At 40.8% G+C, this 20,900-nt stretch overlaps 1 protein-coding gene across 14 annotated transcripts in view; it reads left to right on the forward strand.

The window, feature by feature from the left end:
- Positions 1-20,900, forward strand: part of PARP12 (poly(ADP-ribose) polymerase family member 12) — a 46,316-nt gene that overhangs the window by 20,863 nt on the left and 4,553 nt on the right. For 11 of the 14 annotated variants that reach the window (XM_086395267.1, XM_086395273.1, XM_086395280.1 and 8 more), the window contains 4 exons: positions 6,520-6,715; positions 8,167-8,308; positions 12,348-12,444; positions 20,143-20,218. In XM_086395267.1, coding sequence (XP_086251393.1) covers positions 6,520-6,715; positions 8,167-8,308; positions 12,348-12,444; positions 20,143-20,218 — 511 coding nt within the window. The remainder of the gene's footprint in view (positions 1-6,519; positions 6,716-8,166; positions 8,309-12,347; positions 12,445-20,142; positions 20,219-20,900) is intronic. The other 3 variants (XM_086395268.1, XM_086395281.1, XM_086395278.1) reach the window with 1 other exon arrangement.

A 20,900-nucleotide genomic window follows, 5' to 3' on the forward strand; every position in this document is an offset into this window, starting at 1 on the left:
AGTTCCAAAGAATAGCAAGGAGAGATAAGAAAGACTTCCTCAGTGATCAGTGCAAGTAAATAGAGGAAAACAACAGAATGGGAAAGACTAGCGATCTCTTCAAGAAAATTAGAGATACCAAGGGAACATTTCATTGCATCCCTAGTTAAATTTTTTTGTTTATTTTCTCCCTGCTGATGTGTAGAAAGGCAGTTGACTTTTCTACCTTATCTCCTGCAACTTTACTGAAATATCTTAGCTACTGATAATTTATTTGAATTATCTGTATAATTCTCAATATACTTGATACATGTTTAGAAATTAATATCTGTGAATAGCACTCTAAGTTTTACTTTTTAATTCTTAAAAATTTTATTTCTTTTGATTGCCTTATTATAGTGGCTAAGACTCCTCATGCTGAACAGAAATGATAATAACTGGAAGATTATTCTTCTTTTTTTTTCCTAATTTTAAAAGGAGTAATTTAAAAATGTTTTCCCTTAAGCATATGTGAATGTTTGGAACCTTTAGCATTGCTAATCAATTCTGATTTTATGCCTAATATGCCAGGAGTTTTTCTTTAATTGTGTATGGAAATTAAATTTTATTGAGTACAATTTCTGCATTAAGAGCCTATGTTTTGTTCTGTTTTGCTTGTTAATGCAGTGATTTACATTAATTTTCTAATGTTAAGTCCATTTCATTCCCAGGCCTAAGTCATGCCTGTGCGTATATAGACACACACGTACACAAACACACACACACACATAATGGTGAATTTGGATTGCCACTCTCTGGTTTAAGACTTTTGAATTTATGTTTGAATAAGATTGGTCTATAATTATTTCATGTTGTCTTTGCTTGTTTTTTAAAATTGAAGTATAGTTGATGTACAGTATTATATGTTACAGATGTACAGTATAATGATGCCTGGTTTTTATCTTATGAAATTACTAGCCTCATAAAAATGAGATTGGGATGGATATTTTTTCTATTCTCAAAAGCCCATGTGAAATCAGAGTTATTTTTTTCCTGAATGATTATGCATCTAAAAGTTTCTAGTCTTGATGTTTAATTCTTGGGAAGATTTTAAACTATTGACCCAATTTCTTTTTCTTTTTTTTTTTTTTATGAGAAACAAGTTTCTTCTTTTTATTTATTTTTTTATTTTTTTTTATTTTTTTTTAATAGAAAATTATTTAATTAGTATACATGTGTTCCCCATCCTGAACCCTCCTCCCTCCTCCCTCCCCACACTGACCCAATTTCTTATAATTATTATAGGACCAGTCAGGTTTTCAGTTTTTCCTTGAGTCAGTTGGTAAGTTGATATTTTTTCTAGGAGTTTGGTCATTGTATTTATTCTAAAACTTACTGTCATAAAGTTACTTGTAATATCGCTATTAGTGTCTATGCCATCTTTAATTTACACTTTTAATCTTTTTTTCTGCCCTCCCTTTTTTCTTCATCAGTCTTGCAGAGATTTGTTACTCATATTTTTCTTTTTTAGAGGAACAGACTTTTGTCCTTTTTTGACCCCATAGATTAGATGACCTATCATTTATTTCTAAGTATATTTTAAAATTAATTTTAAAATTTAAATTCAAATGAATTGCATTGTGGTCAGGCTGTATAGTAACAGATACTTTGAATTTTGTTGTAAAAGTGAAAGTTGCTCAGTTGCATCTGACTCTTTGTGACCACATGGAATTCTCCAGGCCAGAATACTGGAGTGGGTAGCCTTTCCCTTCTCCAGGGGATCTTCCTGACCCAGGAATTGAACTGGGGTCTTCTGCACTGCAAGGGGATTCTTTACCAACTGAGCTACCAGGGAAGCTAGTATATCATTAACTTTGGTAAAAGTTCTGTGTATACAGTGTTTTGAATGTGGTGTTAGATGGGTGTAAATTGTGTGGTTCTAATTTTTTGTATCTTTATTGATTTCTTTGTCTGCTTCTTGTATCAGTTAGCCAGAAAGGTATGTTAACAATTCACTATGAATTTGTTGGTTTCTCCTTGTAATCCCATCAATTTTTATTTTATATTTTAAAAACTATTATGAAGTATATAGAAGTTAAAAATTTTATCTTCCCAGTAAATTGAACCTGGTAGTACTATAAAATGAGTGCTTTTTATTAGTATTTCTAGTAATGCTTTTTTTGCCTTAAGTCTGTTTCATTTGATATTAATATAACTATGTCTGCTTTCTTTTAGCCCGCTTCACTATTTTACTTTCAAGCTCTTTTGTTTCTATTTTAGATATAGTTCCTGTAAACATAACAAAACTGGATATTTTTTCAGTTTGACAATCTTTGTCTTTTAATCTTTTTTTTATAGTGGTTTATTCATTTGTTGGGATTGCCTATTTACACATTGTGATTAATTTTGAATTTATTTCTACTGTCTGTTTTTGCTATTTGACCTGCTTTTTCTGTTTTTCTTTTCTCTTTTTGGTCTTCTCTTAGATGTTTCCTCATTTGATTTTTTCCCCCCTCATCTATTAATTTGGAAGTTATATAGTGACTTTCTGTTCTTTTAGTGGTTACTCTGGAAAACAGACCCTTTAACTTTATAAACTTTAGCTTAACAACTTAAGCTAATTAATACATTTTATCATTCTCTCGAACAATAAAAGAATCTTGAACACTTGAATTCTGACTAGTTCCATTCAAACTCATTTACCACTGTGTGAATTTGGGCAAATTACTTAGTCTTCTTGTGTCCCAGTTTTTCCTTATGTCAAGTGTATAAAAATAATAGTTCCTACATTAAAGGATTAATTATTTTGAGAATTAAAAGAATTAATGTGTAGAATGCTCAGAACAATGCCAGGCATATAAAATGTGTTGTATAAAATTGCTTCTATTATTTTCTTAATCCCAGGAGTTAGAAATTAACATTGTTTTATATAGTCAGTATTTGTTTAAATTTAGACATTTATCATTTTGTATTTTTGCACACAATCCTTTGTTCATATGTTTCCTTGTGGATCATTTTCTTTTAAATTCATCTTTTAGAAGTTGGTTTAGTGAGGGTCTGGTGGCAGATGTGTTTTTTGTTTATCTGAAAGTGTTTATTTCATCTTCATTCTTGAAAAATAGTTTTATTGGGTGTTTTCTCTTAATTCTTCAAAGATTATTCCATTGTTTTCTGGCTCCCATTGCTTATTTAGAAGTTAGTTATCAGTATAAATACATTGTTTGGCCTGGGGCTGGGGTGCTGTCGTAACAGATGACTGCAAATTTGGTGTCTTAGGAGCAAGAATTTATTCTTATGTTTCTGGAGGCTAGAATTCCAAAGTCAAGGTGTCAGCAGGGCTATGCTCTGTCTGTAGACGCCAGGGGAAGATCCTTCTTGCCTCCTCCTAGCTCCTCGTGGTTGTTGGCAATCCTTCATATTTCTTGGCATTCCTTGGTTTATAGCTGCGTTACTCTAATCTCTTTCTTTTTTGTCTCATGGCTTTCTCCTATGTGTCTTTGTGTCCAAATTTCTTTTTATGAGGACACCAAGTCATGGGATTAGGGCTCAGCCTACTTGAGTATGACCTCATCTTAATTATATCTGAGAAGACCTTATTTCTTAGTGAGGTCACATTTCAGCTGCCACGAGTGAGGATACAGTTCAACACATTACAGTAGGTAATCTGTTTTTTTCCTCTCTGACTAAACATACAGTCAGCCTCTGGTGCTACAGTTTCACAAAGATCTGTCTATATGTGGACTTATTTTTATTTAGTCTGTTTATAATTCATTCTTTTTGAGTGGAAGGTTTTATGTTTAATCATTTCTGAAAGTTCCTCAAAAATATTGTTTCTCTGGACTTCTAATTAGACATATATTAAGATCTTCTTACTCTGTTTTTTATGTTTTTTGACTTATCTCTCACGTCGTCCTTTGTGCTGTATGCAGGGGAATTTCTTCACTTGGTTACCTAGTTCATTAGTTCAGCCTTGTCTGAGATGAAGTGTGTCCTGTCTACTGTGATTTTAAGATTATAATTATTTACTTCTAAAGATTGTTTTTTCCTGCTTAATTCTTACAGTTTCTTAATCCATAGTCATACTTTTGATACTCAATATTAACTTTAAAAAACACTTCATTCATATTGTATATTTATCTCCAACAACTCTTAACATCTGTTGTCTTTAGTGGACTGGTTTTGCTGGATTTTGCTTATGGTGTCTTGTTTCTGGTTTATTTGATTATAAGCTTATGTTTGCTGAAACTTTATCTGTAGAAATTTTTAAAAGTTTAAACTTTTATTATGTATTGGGTTGTAGCTGACTAACAATCTTGTTGTAGTTTCAGGTAAACAGCAAAGGGACTCAGCTATATATATATACATGTATCCATTCTCCTCCAAAGGCACCTCCCATCCAGACTGGCATCTACATAACATCTACATAACATTGAGTAGAGTTCCATGTGCTATGCAGTAGGTCCTTGTTGGTTATCCATTTTAAACATAGCAATGTCCATGACCTTATCAAAGTCCCTAACTGTCCCTTTCCTCCAGCAACCATAAATTTGATTTCTAAGTCTGTGAGTCTTTTTCTCTTCTTTAAGTTCATTTGTGTCATTTCTTTTTAGATACCACATATAAGGGATGTCATACGATATTTCTCCTTCTGTCTGATTGACTTCACTCAGTATGACACTCTGGGTCCATCCACCCAGAATAATGCCATATTGTAAATGGCATTATTTCTTTTTTAATGGCTGAGTAATATTCATATATATATATATATATATACACACACACACACACACACCATATCTTCTTTATCCGTTCCTCTGTTGATGGACACTTAGGTTGCTTCCATGTATTGGCTATTATAAACAGTGAAGCAATGAATATTGGGGTTCATGTATCCTTTCGGATCATGTTTTTCTCCAGATATATGCCTGGGAGTGGGATTGCAGGATTATCATATAGTAGCTCTATTTTTAAAGGAACCTCCATACTGTTCTCCTGGAGAAGGAAATGGCACCCCACTCCAGTACTCTAGCCTGGAAAATCCCACGGACGGAGGAGCCTGGTGGGCTGCCGTCCATGGGGTCGCGAAGAGTCAGGCACGACTGAGTGGCTTCACTTTCACTTTTCACTTTCATGCATTGGAGAAGGAAATGGCAACCCACTCCAGTGTTCTTGCCTGGAGAACCCCAGGGACGGGGGAGCCTGGTGGGCTCCCATCTATGGAGTCACACACAGTCGGACACGACTGAAGCTACTTAGCATACTGTTCTCCATAGTGGCTATACCAATTTAAATTCCCACCAACAGTGTAGGAGAGTTCCCTACTCTTTATACCATCTTAAGCATTATAGAAATTCTTTTGAGGCCCGAGTTGAAGGTAAATTCCTTCCAGAGAGGATTTGTGTTTGCTTCTATGGGAAATGTCACTGTGGGTCTCTAAATTTAATTCTCACAAAAGAAGTGTGAATCAACTTAACTTCCTTGAGGCATGAGCAGTTTATGAGTTCTCAGTGGAAGTTTTCTTCCTTTCCTTCCAAAGCCAACTCTGACATAGGCAAATTTCCTTGCTGACTTCCTTTGCAAAGCAGATTCCTTTTCCAGCTCCCTTCACTAAGGATGTGTAGTCTTTTAAAATCATGATTTTATGCTGAAATATCTCTTTGGAGATTTAACCCTTGACCATATTCAGATACTACATTTGTTTCCTGTTTCCTCATTGCCACTAAAAATAGGGCTGTTTGTCATTACTCACTGACATCGCCTTTGGACAGCCAATGGCTTTAGTTTTCATTCACCTCACTGGTTCCAGACCTTCCCTTTGCTCTTGGGGCAGTACAGCATTTAGAAAGCGAGTAGATCGTGGTGGCTCAGAGTGCAGGCCATTCTGCCAAACTGCTTAACTTAAACCCCAGCTCTGCTGTCTATTAGCTGTTTAACTTTGAACAGGTTTCTGAACCTCCCCGGGCTTCTGTTTTCACATCTGTAAAAATGGGGATGAGTCGCAGCTTTGGTACAATGAAGACTTAATCCCTTAAAATGTATAAAGTACTTAGTAGGGGGACTGGCCCAGCCCACATGCAGTGTATATTAACTATTTTTGGCTTCTAAGGATTTTTGTTTTTTGTCAGCTCAGCAATGCATTTTTTAAAAAGCTGTTTACCTAGCATTTTTGTGTAATGAAAGGAATGTCATGATAACAAGTTCTCCATGGTGTGTGTGTGTTTGTGTGCTTAGTTGCTCAGTTGTGTCTTGACTCTTTGCAACCCCATGGACGGTAGCCTGCCAGCCTCTTGTGTCCATGGCATTTCTCAGGCAATAATACTGGAGTGGGTTGCCATTGTCTCCTCCAGGGGCTCTTTTCTATAGTATTGTGATTTTATTATTTTCACACAGCAAAATGGATCTTAAAGCAAGTCCCCTCCCACCCTGACGCATTGTTTTAAATGTGCAGGTCCCATGTATGTTCACATCTTTCAGCCGAGTGACTCGGAGACCACGAAAGAAGCTGAGGGGCCCACGTTCACGTGGCTGGACTTTCAGTTTACTTCTTGTGTTCTTTTGCAGGGTCACGTGCACTGAGACATCCAGTAGCTTTCTCATTGGTTTTCTGAACTTTGACACCATGAAGTTTGGTGCCACCCAGGCTCGCCGTCTCTCCACAGCCTCCTCGGTCACCAAACCTCCACACTTCATCCTCACCACCAACTGGGTTTGGTACTGGACTGATGAGTTTGGCTCTTGGCAGGAATATGGACGACAAGTAAGTGTTACGGAAAGAGTATGAATGTTTCTTCCTGTGGGTCCATGATGGAGGAATCTTTGCAAACATGGGCACAAGGACTGCTCCAGGGAGCCCTTGACAGAGCCAAAGATCCCCAGGTCCCCTTATGACTCACTTGCTTTGGGGGAATTATGGCAGAACTGGATAATTTAGAGTTCATTTGTATGAGGTCACATCTTGGAACAATTAGCTATCTGTTAGTTCATGAGGACTGAGTAACTTTGGTTGTAGTGATATCATAGTTTGTTAAATGGGGGTAGAAAAATGTCTCTCTTACTGTTGAACAGGTAACTCCAGAGCGAGTGCCTGGGCGTGCAGGAGTGTTTGTGTAGCTGTGGACTAAAGCTTAAGGCTTTTCAGAGCTAGCTTTTTGCTTTATCTATAGTAGTCACTTTACAAAAGGTGGAAAAGTATATGAAATTAACTTGTTTCAGCTATTGATTTGGTATTTGGGTCAAGTAACTGCTGCTGTCAACTAGTCAGAGATGTTCATAGATGAATCAAGATTAGAGGGAGCTTCCCCCTGACCCCGGTTATCTGTAGAGATACATGTGTAGGGAGGTCACCATTTCTATAATGACAGCTTCTCCCAAAAGACAGTTGGGCTATGTGGTCTAATAGACATTTGTATTTTTCTGGGTTGTGAGAGGCTATATTAAAGCTTTAGTTTCATGCTCTTGACTGCATTTGAAATGTTTTTTTCCCTGGGAACTCTGTAACGTGAGCTTTGTGGGGGCTTTGGCCACTGACGTGCCCCCAGGCTGAAGACAGTGTTTGCACATAGCAGGTCCTCAGGAGAAAGACACTGGCCAGTTGAAATGCAGAGGTATTACCACTCTGTACCCGCTGGCCAGGTGGATGTGGGCACTCTCAGCAGATGACTTGAGCCCTCCTCCTTCCCTCTTCTTCCAGTGCCAGCCTTCCTGCATCTGTCCTCTGCCCCACCTGCCTTCCCCCCCGAGCATCCTGGGATTTTTTCTGTCTTCCCTGGATTTGTTCAGGGAGGCTCTCTAGTGTGGCTCTGGGTTTGGTCAGGAGAGGGAGGGATGAGGCCGAAACAATGGACAGAAGAGGCTGCAGTGCTCAGGCCCTCAGTGAAATAGCATTTGCGAGTTTACTTGTACTTGAAGGGTTGTGTCATCCGTTACAAGTAATTGAACACCCTCTCTTCCATTGCTCCTGACACGGTTGTCCAGGTTAGTTGGGCCCATGTGGGCTGTCTTCCATTTTCCTGAGCAGTTTACAGCAGGCAGTCCTGTTGGCTCCTGTTCTGTGCCTCTCTCTCCTACCACAGCCCCACCCCCAGCTCCTCTCATCTGCCTCCCCAGGACACGGACACGCACTGTGGGCTTGTCTGCCGGGTGTGTGAATGGCCCCCAGTGTCTGTCTTCTTGCCTTCACCATATATCTATCTGGCTTTCCCTTCACAGGGCATGGATCACCCTGTGACCAGCGTCACCAGCAGTGATTTGGAGAAGGCCTACCTGGCGTACTGTGCCTCGGGGTCTAACCCCCAAGCAGCCACCCTGAGGTTCCAGGCAGGAAAGCACTCATACGAGTTAGACTTCAAAGGTACTTTTTGGGGTTCCCCAGTGGCCTAGTGATTAGGATTCTGGGCTTTCACTGGTTGGCCTGTATTCAGTCCCTGGTCAGAAAACTGAGATCCCACAAGCTGTGCAGCATGGCCAGGGTGAGGTTGGGAGAAGGTATTTCCTGATCCACCGCACTCACCCAGTAGGGCCTGATAATCTGCTGGCCCTGCCTTTTCCATCTTAACCGTGGAGAAACTCCGCACACACACTGAGGGCCAGGAAAGAGAAGGATGCAATGGTCCCGGTTCTGAAATGCTGCAGATCTAGAAGGGAGAATAGACCTGTCAACAAATGAGCCAGCCAGCAGGATGCAGGGGGAGCTGCCTGGGGTAGATAGCAGGCGACAGGAACCCCGTGTGGAGGGACAAGTAGCATCAGCCTGAGGCAGTGGTGGTGTAGGCAGCACTGTAGCAGGGTCCTGTGGGCCATGGGCAAGTCCCTGTGTCTGAGGATTAACTTTAGTCACTGACACGAGTCACAGTGGTTCTGCTGTGCAGCTCCTCCTCCTACTCCCAGCTGCAGAGTCCACGTCAGCTTTTCTGTAGGCGCCTTCAGCACTGGTGGCTGGCTGGAAACACATGGTAGACACACATCAGCTGAAAATTGCTGTGAAGCAGATTATCAGGTGCTCTGCTTGTGGTAGCCTGAGTCCGGGCCTTAATGGCTTGTTCTGCTTGCCTTGACAGACAGACAGAAGCAGACCAAACACCCTTTGGTCAGGTCTTCCAGTGACTTATCTGTGAGGTGTGGTGTTTTTCTTTCCTTTAGTTTCAGTTTCTTGTGGCTTTTTTCAAGCCATTTTCACATGGATTTATCAGTTCATTCCTGTTCAATTCAGTTTTGCCTTTAAATTCACATTTTAATCTCTGAATCCTTATCAGTTTTCAGCATTTTTTTAAGGAAATTAAGTGGACCTCCTTTTAAGCACTTTTAAACAGCACTTTAAGCACTGTTTATTGTTTACTTTTGTGGACCATCTGTTTGGAGGGCAGCAAACTGTCTTTGGTGAATTATCCTAGGTCCACTCTATCTGCCTACTTTTATCCGGTTAGTTTTGCTTGTGGTTTTGTACTTGTACTTATCCTTTTGGTTAAGGTAGAATCGCTGCCCCCTCGATGTGCCTGTGCTAAGAGCCTAAAAGTTTCTTCTACTTTACAGTGAGAACTGCTTACAGCTTTCAGTATCTGCTGGGAAATATGAATCATGTGTGAGGTGGTTTTACAATCCACAGTCTGATAAATACAAGTGCAGTCAAGGGGATTGTGAGAAATCTATGGAATAATAAGTTGGGACTGGCCTGAAGATCAAGTCTATACAAGTAGCACCCATCTGACTGCTGCTGACCACAGTTTAAAATATTTCTTTAAAGTATCTGAACACTATCAAATCAACTAGAAATGTCAGATGCAGCCTCTCAACCCAGGCAGCTCCCCCAAGGGACAGAATAGTCAAGATGAGGGTGGGGAAGAACACACACTGAGTTTACTGCAAACTTAAGAAAAGCATATTTCCTGCAGACTGCCCCAAGCTCACGTGGTGGGCAAAACTCTTTGGTCTGTGTGTTGGTAGATGACAGTAGCCACAGTGGTTTCAGGTGACTTCTCCCTTCATAACCTCACTACTCGACAGAGTGAAAGCAAGTCTCAGGCGGCAGTCTGCCACTCAAATTTATTTACTAAATATTTATTAGGAAGCAAGTTCGTTTAAAAAACACACACAGCAGGCCAAATGACTCGTTCTGTAGCATCAGGGAAGGCTTGACTCTGTCCTTTCAGGAACTTCAGTGACCCTGAAGGACTCTGTCCTTCAGTGACAGAACAGTCACTGAAGGCAAATAAATGCCAAGACTCCAGAGCCAGAATTCTGATGTCTGTTAGCTGGTATCGGTTGGCAGAATCCCCATGGTCAGGGCTTGTTTAGGACTTCGTCTAGTGTATTCTCTTTAATGGTAAATTAGGGAGATGGTCTCATGCTTTACTTTGTTCGAGGGACATAGGGAACAGGTCTCACAAATACTTAGCCCATTCATGTATCTCGAACGCCTTTTAATTTCACCTACAAAGCCTTTGACTGTGTGGATCACAATAAACTATGGAAAACTCTGAAAGAGATGGGCATACCAGGCCACCTGACCTGCCTCTTGAGAAACCTGTATGCAGGTCAGGAAGCAACAGTTAGAACTGGACATAGAGCAACAGACTGGTTCCAAATAGGAAAAGGAGTACATCAAGGCTGTATATTGTCACCCTGCTTATTTAACTTATATACAGAGTACATCATGAGAAACGCTGGGCTGGAGAAAGCACAAGCTGGAATCAAGATTGCCGGGAGAAATATCAATAAACTCAGATATGCAGATAACACAACCCTTATGGCAGCAAGTGAAGAAGAACTAAAGGGCCTTTTGATAAAAGTGAAAGAGGAGAGTGAAAAGTTGGCTTAAAGCTCAACATTCGGAACACTAAGATCATGGCATCCGGTCCCATCACTTCATGGCAGATAGGTGGGGAAACAGTGGAAACAGTGGCTGACTTTATTTTTCTGGGCTCGAAATCACTGCAAATGGTGATTGCAGCCATGAAATTAAAAGACGCTTACTCCTTGGAAGGAAAGTTATGACCAACCTAGACATCATATTAAAAAGCAGAGACATTACTTTGCCAACAAAGGTCCGGCTAGTCAAGGCTATGGTTTTTCCAGTGGTCATGTATGGATGTGAGAGTTGGACTGTGAAGAAAGCTGAGCACCGAAGAATTGATGCTTTTGAACTGTGGTGTTGGAGAAGACTCTTGAGAGTCCCTTGGACTGCAAGGAGATCCAACCAGTCCATTCTAAAGGAGATCAGTCCTGGGTGTTCATTGGAAGGACTGATGTTAAAGCTGAAACTCCAATACTTTGGCCACCTGATGTGAAGAGATGACTCATTGGAAAAGACCCTGATGCTGGGAAAGATTGAGGGCAGGAGGAGAAGGGGATGACAGAGGATGAGATGGTTGGATGGCATCATCGACTCAATGGACATGGGTTTGGGTGGACTCCGGGAGTTGGTGATGGACAGGGAGGCCTGTCGTGCTGCGATTCATGGGGTCGCAAAGAGGTGGACACGACTGAGCAACTGAACTGATAAAAGGTTATTTAAGAGTCATTGCATTGCTAGTCAACAGACTAGTGAAAAACCTGTTTAAGTAAGCTAATTAGCAGAGTATTGGTGAGAGGCTGAGTGATGGGTAACTGAAGGGGTTGTGGTAGCCATGTCTGGAGTATGGTCTCCCAATCAGAATGTTGGGGACTGCCCAGGAGTGCCCATTCTTGACTACCTGGACTCTGGCATGAGGGACACACGCCTAGGTGATCACAGGGTATATGCTCAAATGCAGTAGGGTGAATTAGTTTTTCAAGTCAAATAAATTGTTTATGTGCAGAAAGTAAGACTTGACAGAGATTTCCTGGTGGTTGGGACATGTAATCTATAGGTTTCATGACTTTTCAGCCTGAAAGATAGGTTCCCCTCTCTGCCCTCAGGATGAATATAAGAATCTTGGGGGTTGGCATAGAGTAAGAATTTCATTTGTTAAAGACTATGCAGGTTTTAAAAGGTTGAGAAATACTGCTGTTGAGTAAGTTTAGTCAAACTAAGAAAAACTTTACTCGTAAAATTATTATATTAACTCTAAATCCCACTGGCTCAAGATGTGGTAATTTGGTCTCAGGCTGGGCTGGAGCTTTTTTATATCCAAGCTGGGAAAAATTGCTGAGCAAAATAATAGTTTAAACAAGATTGGAAGGAACAATTTAAAAGCACTCATGTATAATTGATATGTCAATTACTAATCATTCATCTATTCATTAAATCCAGTCTCCTACAGATACCTATTATGAATATTTGAAATGTGTAAAACTGCCTTATTTTTAACAGACTGATTGTGGGCTTTAACATTTGAATTAGCTTTATAACCTGTTTAATTTGTGTTGATAAAGCACTGCCGTCCTGTATGTATATTGTGTTTTTTTTCCACCAGCCTTCATTCAGAAAAATGTGATCTATGGCACAGTTAGAAAGGTTTGCCGAAGACCCAAATATGTGTCTCCCCAAGATGTGAAGATGAAGCAGACCTGGTAGGTGGCATTTGGGGAATTTGTTATGTAATATGTGTATCAGCTGATACGTGCTCAACTACAGGTACTAAACCTACTCAGACTGGCTATAGCATCAAGAGGGTTAGTTGGCTTGCAATCTTATGCCCTGGCACTCTGTCTCTATTTCCTGTGCCTTGCCCTCTGAGTATATTTGTACTTTGCTTCTTAATACCGGGCTTACCTTGTGGCTCAGCTTGTAAAGAATCTGCCTGCAGTGCCAGAGACCTGGGTTCGATCCCTGGGTTGGGAATATCCCCGGAGAAGGGAAAGGCTCCTCACTTCAGTATTCTGGCCTGGAGAATTGCATGGACTGTATAGTCCATGGGGTCGCAAAGAGTCGGACATGACTGAGCTACTTTACTTTTCACTTAATACCAAAGTGCTACTGTTTATATGAGTGATCTGTAAGAAGGTTGAGGCTTCATGAAATGGAAAAATCTTTACCATGGAATGGTAAATGGTAATATGTTTACCTGTATGGTAAATGGAAATATATTTACCATACTTCAAGTAAAAATGTATTATAAAGGTATAATATTTAACAAAGTTATAAAAAGGTAAATGCTTGATGTATAGTTGTTTTAATGATGATACAGATATAATTAACAAAGCATTAAATGATAAGCCAAACACAATAGAAAGGAAAAGATATCCCCCAAATCACTTAATTAGATGTTTTATCTTTAAGATTGCCAGTGATGTTACTGTGACATGAAGGTATTCTTGTGCAGATTTTTCCAGAAACCAGAAAGTTCTTTCTTAGTTTAGACTTAACTTAGAGAATGTGAAGAAATAATAGTGATCTAACTCTGATAATTTTCTGGTTCCATTTTCAAGTGATTGCATCTTTTGCTTTATGACTTGGAAGATATCTTTTTGAACAGCTCGGGGTTTTTCTGTTTGTATGTTTGTTTTTATTTATTTTTTAATTGGAATATAATTGCTTTACAACATTGTCTTAGTTTCTGCTGTACAACAACTTGAATCAGCTGTATGTGTACATACACCCCTTCTCTCCTGAGCCTCCCTCCATGCCCATTCTACCCCTCTAGGTCATTACAGCGCACAGAGCTGAGCTCCCTGTGCTCCACAGCGGATTCTCACTAGTTACCTGTTTTACACATGGTAGTGTATACATGTCAGTGCTATTCTCTCAATTCGTCCCACCCTGTCTTTCCATCCTTGTGTCTACAAGTCTGTTCTCTACATCTGTGTCTCTGTTCCTCTCCTGCAAATAGATTCATCAGTACCATTTTTCAGGGCTGGTTTTTTTCCCCCACTGGTAGCAAACTGTGGTTTTTGTTTCTAACAAAGCATTTAAAGTTCCTCTTTGTCCTCCAGTTGTGTTATGTATGAATGGCAGTTCCAGTTCAGAGTCATCTAGAGCAGTTTGATTACTGGCATACGTATTCCACTAGTTGCAAAGGCATTGGACCAGAGAAAGAATTATCCTTATGGGTAGCAGTGTTGGGATATCTAACTACAAGGCTGCTTGTTGTGATCTGCAGGCCAGTCTAGACTTGAAGCTAGCTTATCAAGTGTCTTTTCAAGTGAATAATTGAATCACAGACTTGAATTTTTGTAAATGTTGAAATAATGGAATACGCCTCCAAAACTCCATTATTTTAATACTTGAATATCATGGAAAATTAAAAATACCAAAAGCAGATGCTGCAGGCACGAATTGTCCCCCGAGTGAGCTCCCTTATCAGACTACCAGAAACCAGTAGGGCTGTGCCTGGCCTTAAGAGCATTTAGGAGCAGGACCCTCCTGCTGCTGACAGGAACAAATTTGTGAGCTCTGCACTGATCAGACACCTCTGAATTGGTAGTTTTAGGTTTGAGGCATGTGGGCTGGGATTGGAGCTGGGGGAGGGGTCAATTCTCTCCAATCCCCATTGCCAGTTACTGGGGGATGGTGGCTTGGATGGCGAGAGGTACCACAGTGCCCATTAGTTTGATGTGTGACAGTCCAGGCCAGGACTGTAGCCAGCGTTGCTGTCAAGAGAACTGCCTCTTCCATTAGCTGGAGAAATCTGGCTCATTTCTATTTCACAGAGGACCGAGAGTGTTTCCGTTTCTTATTTTAAGATGTCACATATGGACTTCGATGGTTGTACTTGTGGAGCATGGCAAGGTCATTTAAAGAAGCTAGAGGGAAAAGGTTAATATCAAGCAGATAGAGTGCCTGTGAGTCTAACAGAGTAACCTCCTGGGGTTGCCCATCCCTGTTTCCTTGAAGCCAGGTGTGCCTTCTTTCCTCCCTTTCTTAATAAATTTATTTTTGGCTATGTGTAAAACATGATTTAGAAGTCAAAACTGTGAAAAGATCTACTCAGTAGTTAGAATTCTCCTTTCTATTATCTGCACTGTTTCCTTGGCGGGCAACCATTTTCATCAATTTTTAGTTTATCTTTACTGTGTTGCAAAAATGAGCAAATGTACATAAAAGTGTCTTCTTTTGTTGGATAAACGGTAGCATTCTATCTCTACTATTCTGTACCTTTTTTCACTTAATACATCATTACTAGACTTACTGTGGTGATCCCTTCAGTATGTGTATTGGTTGCTCAGTCTTGTCCAACTCTTTGCAACCCCCTCCAGGCTCCTTTGTCCATGAAATTCTCCAAGCAAGAATACTAGAGTGGATTGCGCATTTCCTTCTCTAGGGCTGACTCAAGGATCAAACCCAGTCTCCTGCATTGCAGGCAGATTCTTCACTGCCTGAACTACCAGGAAAGCTTCACTTAGAGTATTGTACAACTTTTTGGGAAAAAGAAATTACTCTCTTTCAGTTCATTGAAGTCTTCTGAATTCTGTTCCTGTCTTCATGATTCTCTGTCATGTGTATTTGCCATGGTTTAATCTGTCCCCTTTTGAGGAATGCTTTGCCTTTTTGTGATCTGCTAATATGAGTATGATACCACAAAGAATGTCTGTTGTATGTGCTGTTTGTTAGTTGTGGAGGTGAGCCATCAGGTTGGAGTCCTAGATGGTAAATGCAAGTTCCTGTTTGTGGGGCTTAACCATGTACACTCATCCCAGAATGTGTGAGGTGCCTGTTTCCTTCAGCCTTGAAAACAGGAAGTCATCAAGCTCTTCAGTAAAGGTGGGAAAGGGTATTTCAGTGTATTTAATTCGTTTTCTCTTATGAGTGAGGTTTAATATTCTTTCCTAACATGTAAGAGCCATTTGCATTTCTTTTTCTGGGGACTATTTGTCTTTTTGTCCATTCTTCAGCCAACATTTTGGTATGTTTCTTAAACATTGAGTCTTCTTTCTGTTGGGGAGATCAGCCCTTAGTTTGTCATGTAAGTTGCAGTATTTTTTCTTTGCTTGTTTTTTGCCTTTTGGCTGTGTCTATGAAGTATTTTACCATGCAGAAATATTTATCATTTAGTTAAAAGATGAGCTCGATAAAGGACAGAAATGGTATGGACCTAACAGAAGCAGAAGATATTAAGAAGAGGTGGCAAAAATACACAGAAGAACTGTACAAAAAAGATCTTCACCACCCAGATAATCATGATGGTGTGATCACTGACCTAGAGCCAGACATCCTGGAATGTGAAGTCAAGTGGGCCTTAGAAAGCATCACTATGAACAAAGCTAGTGGAGGTGATGGAATTCCAGTTGAGCTATTCCAAATCCTGAAAGATGATGCTGTGAAACTGCTGCACTCAATATGCCAGCAAATTTGGAAAACTCAGCAGTGGCCACAGCACTGGAAAAGGTCAGTTTTCATTCCAATCCCAAAGAAAGGCAATGCCAAAGAATGCTCAAACTACCGCACAATTGCACTCGTCTCACATGCTAGTAAAGTAATGCTCAAAATTCTCCAAGCCAGGCTTCAACGATATGTGAACTTCCTGATGTTCAAGCTGGTTTTAGAAAAGGCAGAGGAACCAGAGCTCAAATTGCCAACATCCGCTGGATCATGGGAAAAGCAAGAGAGTTCCAGAAAAACATCTATTTCTGTTTTATTGACTATGCCAAAGCCTTTGACTGTGTGGATCACAATAAACTGTGGACAATTCTGAAAGAGATGGGAATACCAGACCACCTGATCTGCCTCTTGAGAAATCTGTATGCAGGTCAGGAAGCAACAGTTAGAACTGGACATGGAACAACAGACTGGTTCCAAATAGGAAAAGGAGTTCGTCAAGGCTGTATATTGTCACCCTGTTTATTTAACTTCTATGCAGAGTACATCATGAGAAACGCTGGACTGGAAGAAACACAAGCTGGAATCAAGATTGCCAGGAGAAATATCAATAACCTCAGATATGCAGATGACACCACCCTTTTGGCAGAAAGTGAAGAGGAACTAAAAAGCCTCTTGATGAAAGTGAAAGAGGAGAGTGAAAAAGTTGGCTTAAAGCTCAACATTCAGAAAACGAAGATCATGGCATCCGGTCCCACCACTTCATGGGAAATAGATGGGGAAACAGTGGAAATAGTGTCAGACTTTATTTTTCTGGGCTCCAAAATCACTGCAGATGGTGACTGCAGCCATGAAATTAAAAGATGCTTACTCCTTGGAAGGAAAGTTATGACCAATAGATAGCATATTCAAAAGCAGAGACATTACTTTGCCAACAAAGGTCCGGCTAGTCAAGGCTATAGTTTTTCCAGTGGTCATGTATGGATGTGAGAGTTGGACTGTGAAGAAAGCTGAGCACCGAAGAATTGATGCTTTTGAACTGTGGTGTTGGAGAGGACTCTTGAGAGTCCCTTGGACTGCAGGAAGATCCAACCAGTCCATTCTGAAGGAGATCAGCCCTGGGATTTCTTTGGAAGGACTGATGCTAAAGCTGAAACTCCAGTACTTTGGCCACCTCATGCGAAGAGTTGACTCATTGGAAAAGACTCTGATGCTGGGAGGGATTGGGGGCACGAGGAGAAGGGGACAACAGAGGATGAGATGGCTGAATGGCATCACTGACTCGATGGATGTGAGTCTGAGTGAACTCCAGGAGTTGGTGATGGATAGGGAGGCCTGGCGTGCTGCTATTCATGGGGTTGCAAAGAGTTGGACACGACTGAGCGACTGATCTGATCTGATCTGTCTCTTCTCTTTGGATTGCCTCTGGATTTAGTTTTGGTTAATTATGAGTGATCCTACTTCTGGATATCATTTTTCTAAAATATTAGTTTTACTTGACTGTCAGGTCTTGGTTGCAGCATGTGGAATCTTTGATTATGGTGTACAGGTCTGGTAGTTGTGGCACGTGGGTTTAGTTGCCCCAAAGCATATGGGAACTTAGTTCCCCAACCAGGGATCTAACCCATGGCTCCTGCGTTGGAAGGTGGATTCTTAACCACTGGACCACCAGGGAAGTCCTAGACATCTTTTTTTCTTTCCTTCTCTATCCAGAGCCTACGTTTGGTACAGTTTAGAAAAACCTGTCTCTTTTCTGAAACTGGATCTCTTTTGTCCTCACTTTACTTTGTTTTCAGGGGACCATGGCAGACACCACATGTCAGAAATAAGAGTGGTCATTTTGTTGAGATTCAGACTAAGACACGAGGGATTGGGATCTTCCTGCTCTCTTGCACATGTTGACGCAGGAAAGTGCATGGTGCTTCCCTCTATCCTGTGTGACGGAAGCTGGTGGTCATGACTCTAGCAAGTGAGTCTGCTTGGTCCTCCATGGCCACTGAGACTCTAGTGTGGGTGGCTTTTAGAAAGAAATGCTTTATTTACACAGTTAGTGGGGTCACACAATATGATTTCCACATTGGATCTACGCAAGTATAGATGTTTTACTTGTTTCTTTTTCTCTTGGAACATTGAAGATATCACTCCACTGTCCTTTGGTTTCCATTGCTGTTTCTGAGAAGTCAGCTGTTGGTCTAACTGAAGCTTTTTGCCAGAATCACTTTTTTTCCTCCCCTTCTGGCTGCTTTTAAGATTTTCCATTTGTCTTTGTATCAGGCACTCTCACTCTGGTGTGTCTAGATATGCATTTTTAATTTGTCTTGTTGAGGATTCTTTGTGCTTCTTAAATCTGTAGGTTGTTGTTTCTCATTAGTTCTCTTTGAAAATTGCCTTCACCCTGTTCTTGATACTGTCTTTTTGGAGCTTCAGTTTGGCTGTGACTAAATTCAAGCCTTCTCACTGTGTTTTCCACGTCTTGGCTTCTTCCCCTCCTTGCTCATCTTCTTACTGCTCTGCCCCACATTCTGGATAATTTCACTGCCCTTACCTTTCAGCTCACCCACCCTCTCTTTAGATTGTCTGATCTGCTAATAAGCCTATCCATTGAACTTATACTTAAAAGATTTTTTTTTTCATTTCTACAGTTTTTTTTCCAAATCCTTCAGGCCTATTTATAGTTTTCTGTTCCTTGCATATGTTTTTAAAGTTTGTCTTAAATTTCTTTAAACATAGAAAGAAATTAGCAGGCAGTTGTTTTATAACCTGCCTGCTAATTTTAGCATCTTACATCTACATGGGTCTGTTTCTGGCTGATTCTTGCTTGTGGGACCTTTTAAGTTATTTTTAAATTGTGCCATTTTCCTAGGAAAGTTATTTGTGAGAGTTCTTTGAGGCTTAGGAAGAAGGTACATATCTCATGCCAGCAGAAACAGAAGGTAGATCTATTGTGGGAAGAACAGAGCCTTCTGAAACTGACTAGGAATGATTTGGAGTTAGTTTCACAGTCCTTATTTCTAAACCCTTTGGTCCACATTTTTTTAGAACTCAGTTTTTATTTCACTTTTAAAAAGAGCATGTGCTGCTTGTATTATGTGATCCATGCAATGAAACATGCTAATATTTTTTGCATAGTCACTTTAAGAAGGGATGAGAGAGACCACAAGTAGCCTCTTAGCAGTTCAAGTCAAATTTCTACTGCCAAGTGAATTTTGACATCAATTTTATGTTTTAAAAAATGTTTTTAAATATTACATATGTTTATGTAAACATATATAGTTCTGCCAACTATACATCATTGAAGCTGAGTTTTTTTAACTTAATTTGTTTTTTATTAGAGTATAGTGTTGTGTTAGTTTCACTGAGGCTGTTTTTTAAAAAAATTATTTATTTAGTTAATTTTGGCTATGCTGGGTCTTCTTTGCTGTGTGGACGTTCTCTCTTTGTAGCAAGCTGGGGCTACTCTGTGCATGGGTTTCTCATTGTAATGGCTTCTCTTGTGGAGTGCAGGCTCTAGGACCCAAACGCTTCAGTAGTTGAGATGTGTGGGCTTATTAGTTATGGGACACAAGCTTCATTGTTCCATGGCATGTGGAATCTTCTTGGACTGGCAATCGAACCAATGTCCCCTGCATTGCAAGGCAGACTCTTAACTGCACCACCAGGGAAGCCTTGAGGCTGTTTTTAATGAAAGTTTCAAGGCTCTTTGAATTTTATAAAATTATGGGGAGGGTTTATGTGTGCAGTTTTAGTCATAATGCTCTCTCCCTTATGTGGTAGAGGTATTTGGGTACAGGTGAAAAACAGATCCCTTGTGCCCGATTGGTTTTGACCACACAGGCCAAGATGGAAGTGCTGTCCCGTGGTGGAGAGTGTGCTTATGTACTTCCTTGCCTCCTCCCTGACTTTACAGATGATATGCTGAGACTCGAGACTGATGGCCTAGGTTGCTGGAGGCACTTCTGAGAGGCCTACTTATGTCTAAGAACAGACTAAGTGTTTTTCTTTACATTTTGTAGCAGCATCAATTCTCAAGGCCTAAAGAACATTCCTGACCATTGGGATCGCTCAGCCCTGCCGGACACTGGCTTTAAGGTATGAGACTGGCACTGCCCTAGGCTGGGAGGAGGGTGTTCTTAGACACAGGTAAGCAGACCGTGCTGTGTCCTTTGCCACTGAGAGGTGAGTCCTAAGTTTGGTGTCTTTCAGATCTTGGGGCTTATTTACAGCTAAATGACTGCTCAGGAGGTGGCTGTGGCCTGAGGGGAGAAGGATGTATGGTGGAGGGAGGAAGATGAACTGGAAGTTTTCTAGGAAGGGCGTAATTATAAGCTGCTTAGCTGATAAAAGTTTTACTAAGAAGAAGAGGGAAAGAAGCCAGGAGAGGGTTCAGTGTGATGAGAGCCATCTAAAAGAAGAGTTGCAGTTGGGAAGTGGATACTAGGAACTTACTGGAAGACGAGAGAATGAAAACTCTGTTTAGCAGCTTGCAGTGGGCACTGTGCTGAGTTGGGTAAAGAGCTCAGGTCAGGGTCTGATGATGCCAGGTGTAGGTGGAGGTTCTGGCCTCTGACCCGGCAAGCACTGTGCAGACTGGCTTTTCCAACTTGACAGCCCCTGCCTGGGAGATGCACAAAGCACACCCAGACACCAGCAGCCCCGGTAGGACGTTGGAGGGCTGGGTGACTGCAGATGCAGTACTTGGCCATCAGGGACCAGGCGGCTGTATTTCAGAGATCAAGGAAGGCCTCACTGGGTCCATACCTGGTGACGGCTG

The sequence above is a fragment of the Bos grunniens genome, chromosome 4 (genome assembly GCF_055505025.1).
Source record: "Bos grunniens cultivar Pamir isolate PY7600 chromosome 4, Bosgru_T2T1.0, whole genome shotgun sequence".
Lineage (NCBI taxonomy): Eukaryota > Metazoa > Chordata > Mammalia > Artiodactyla > Bovidae > Bos > Bos grunniens.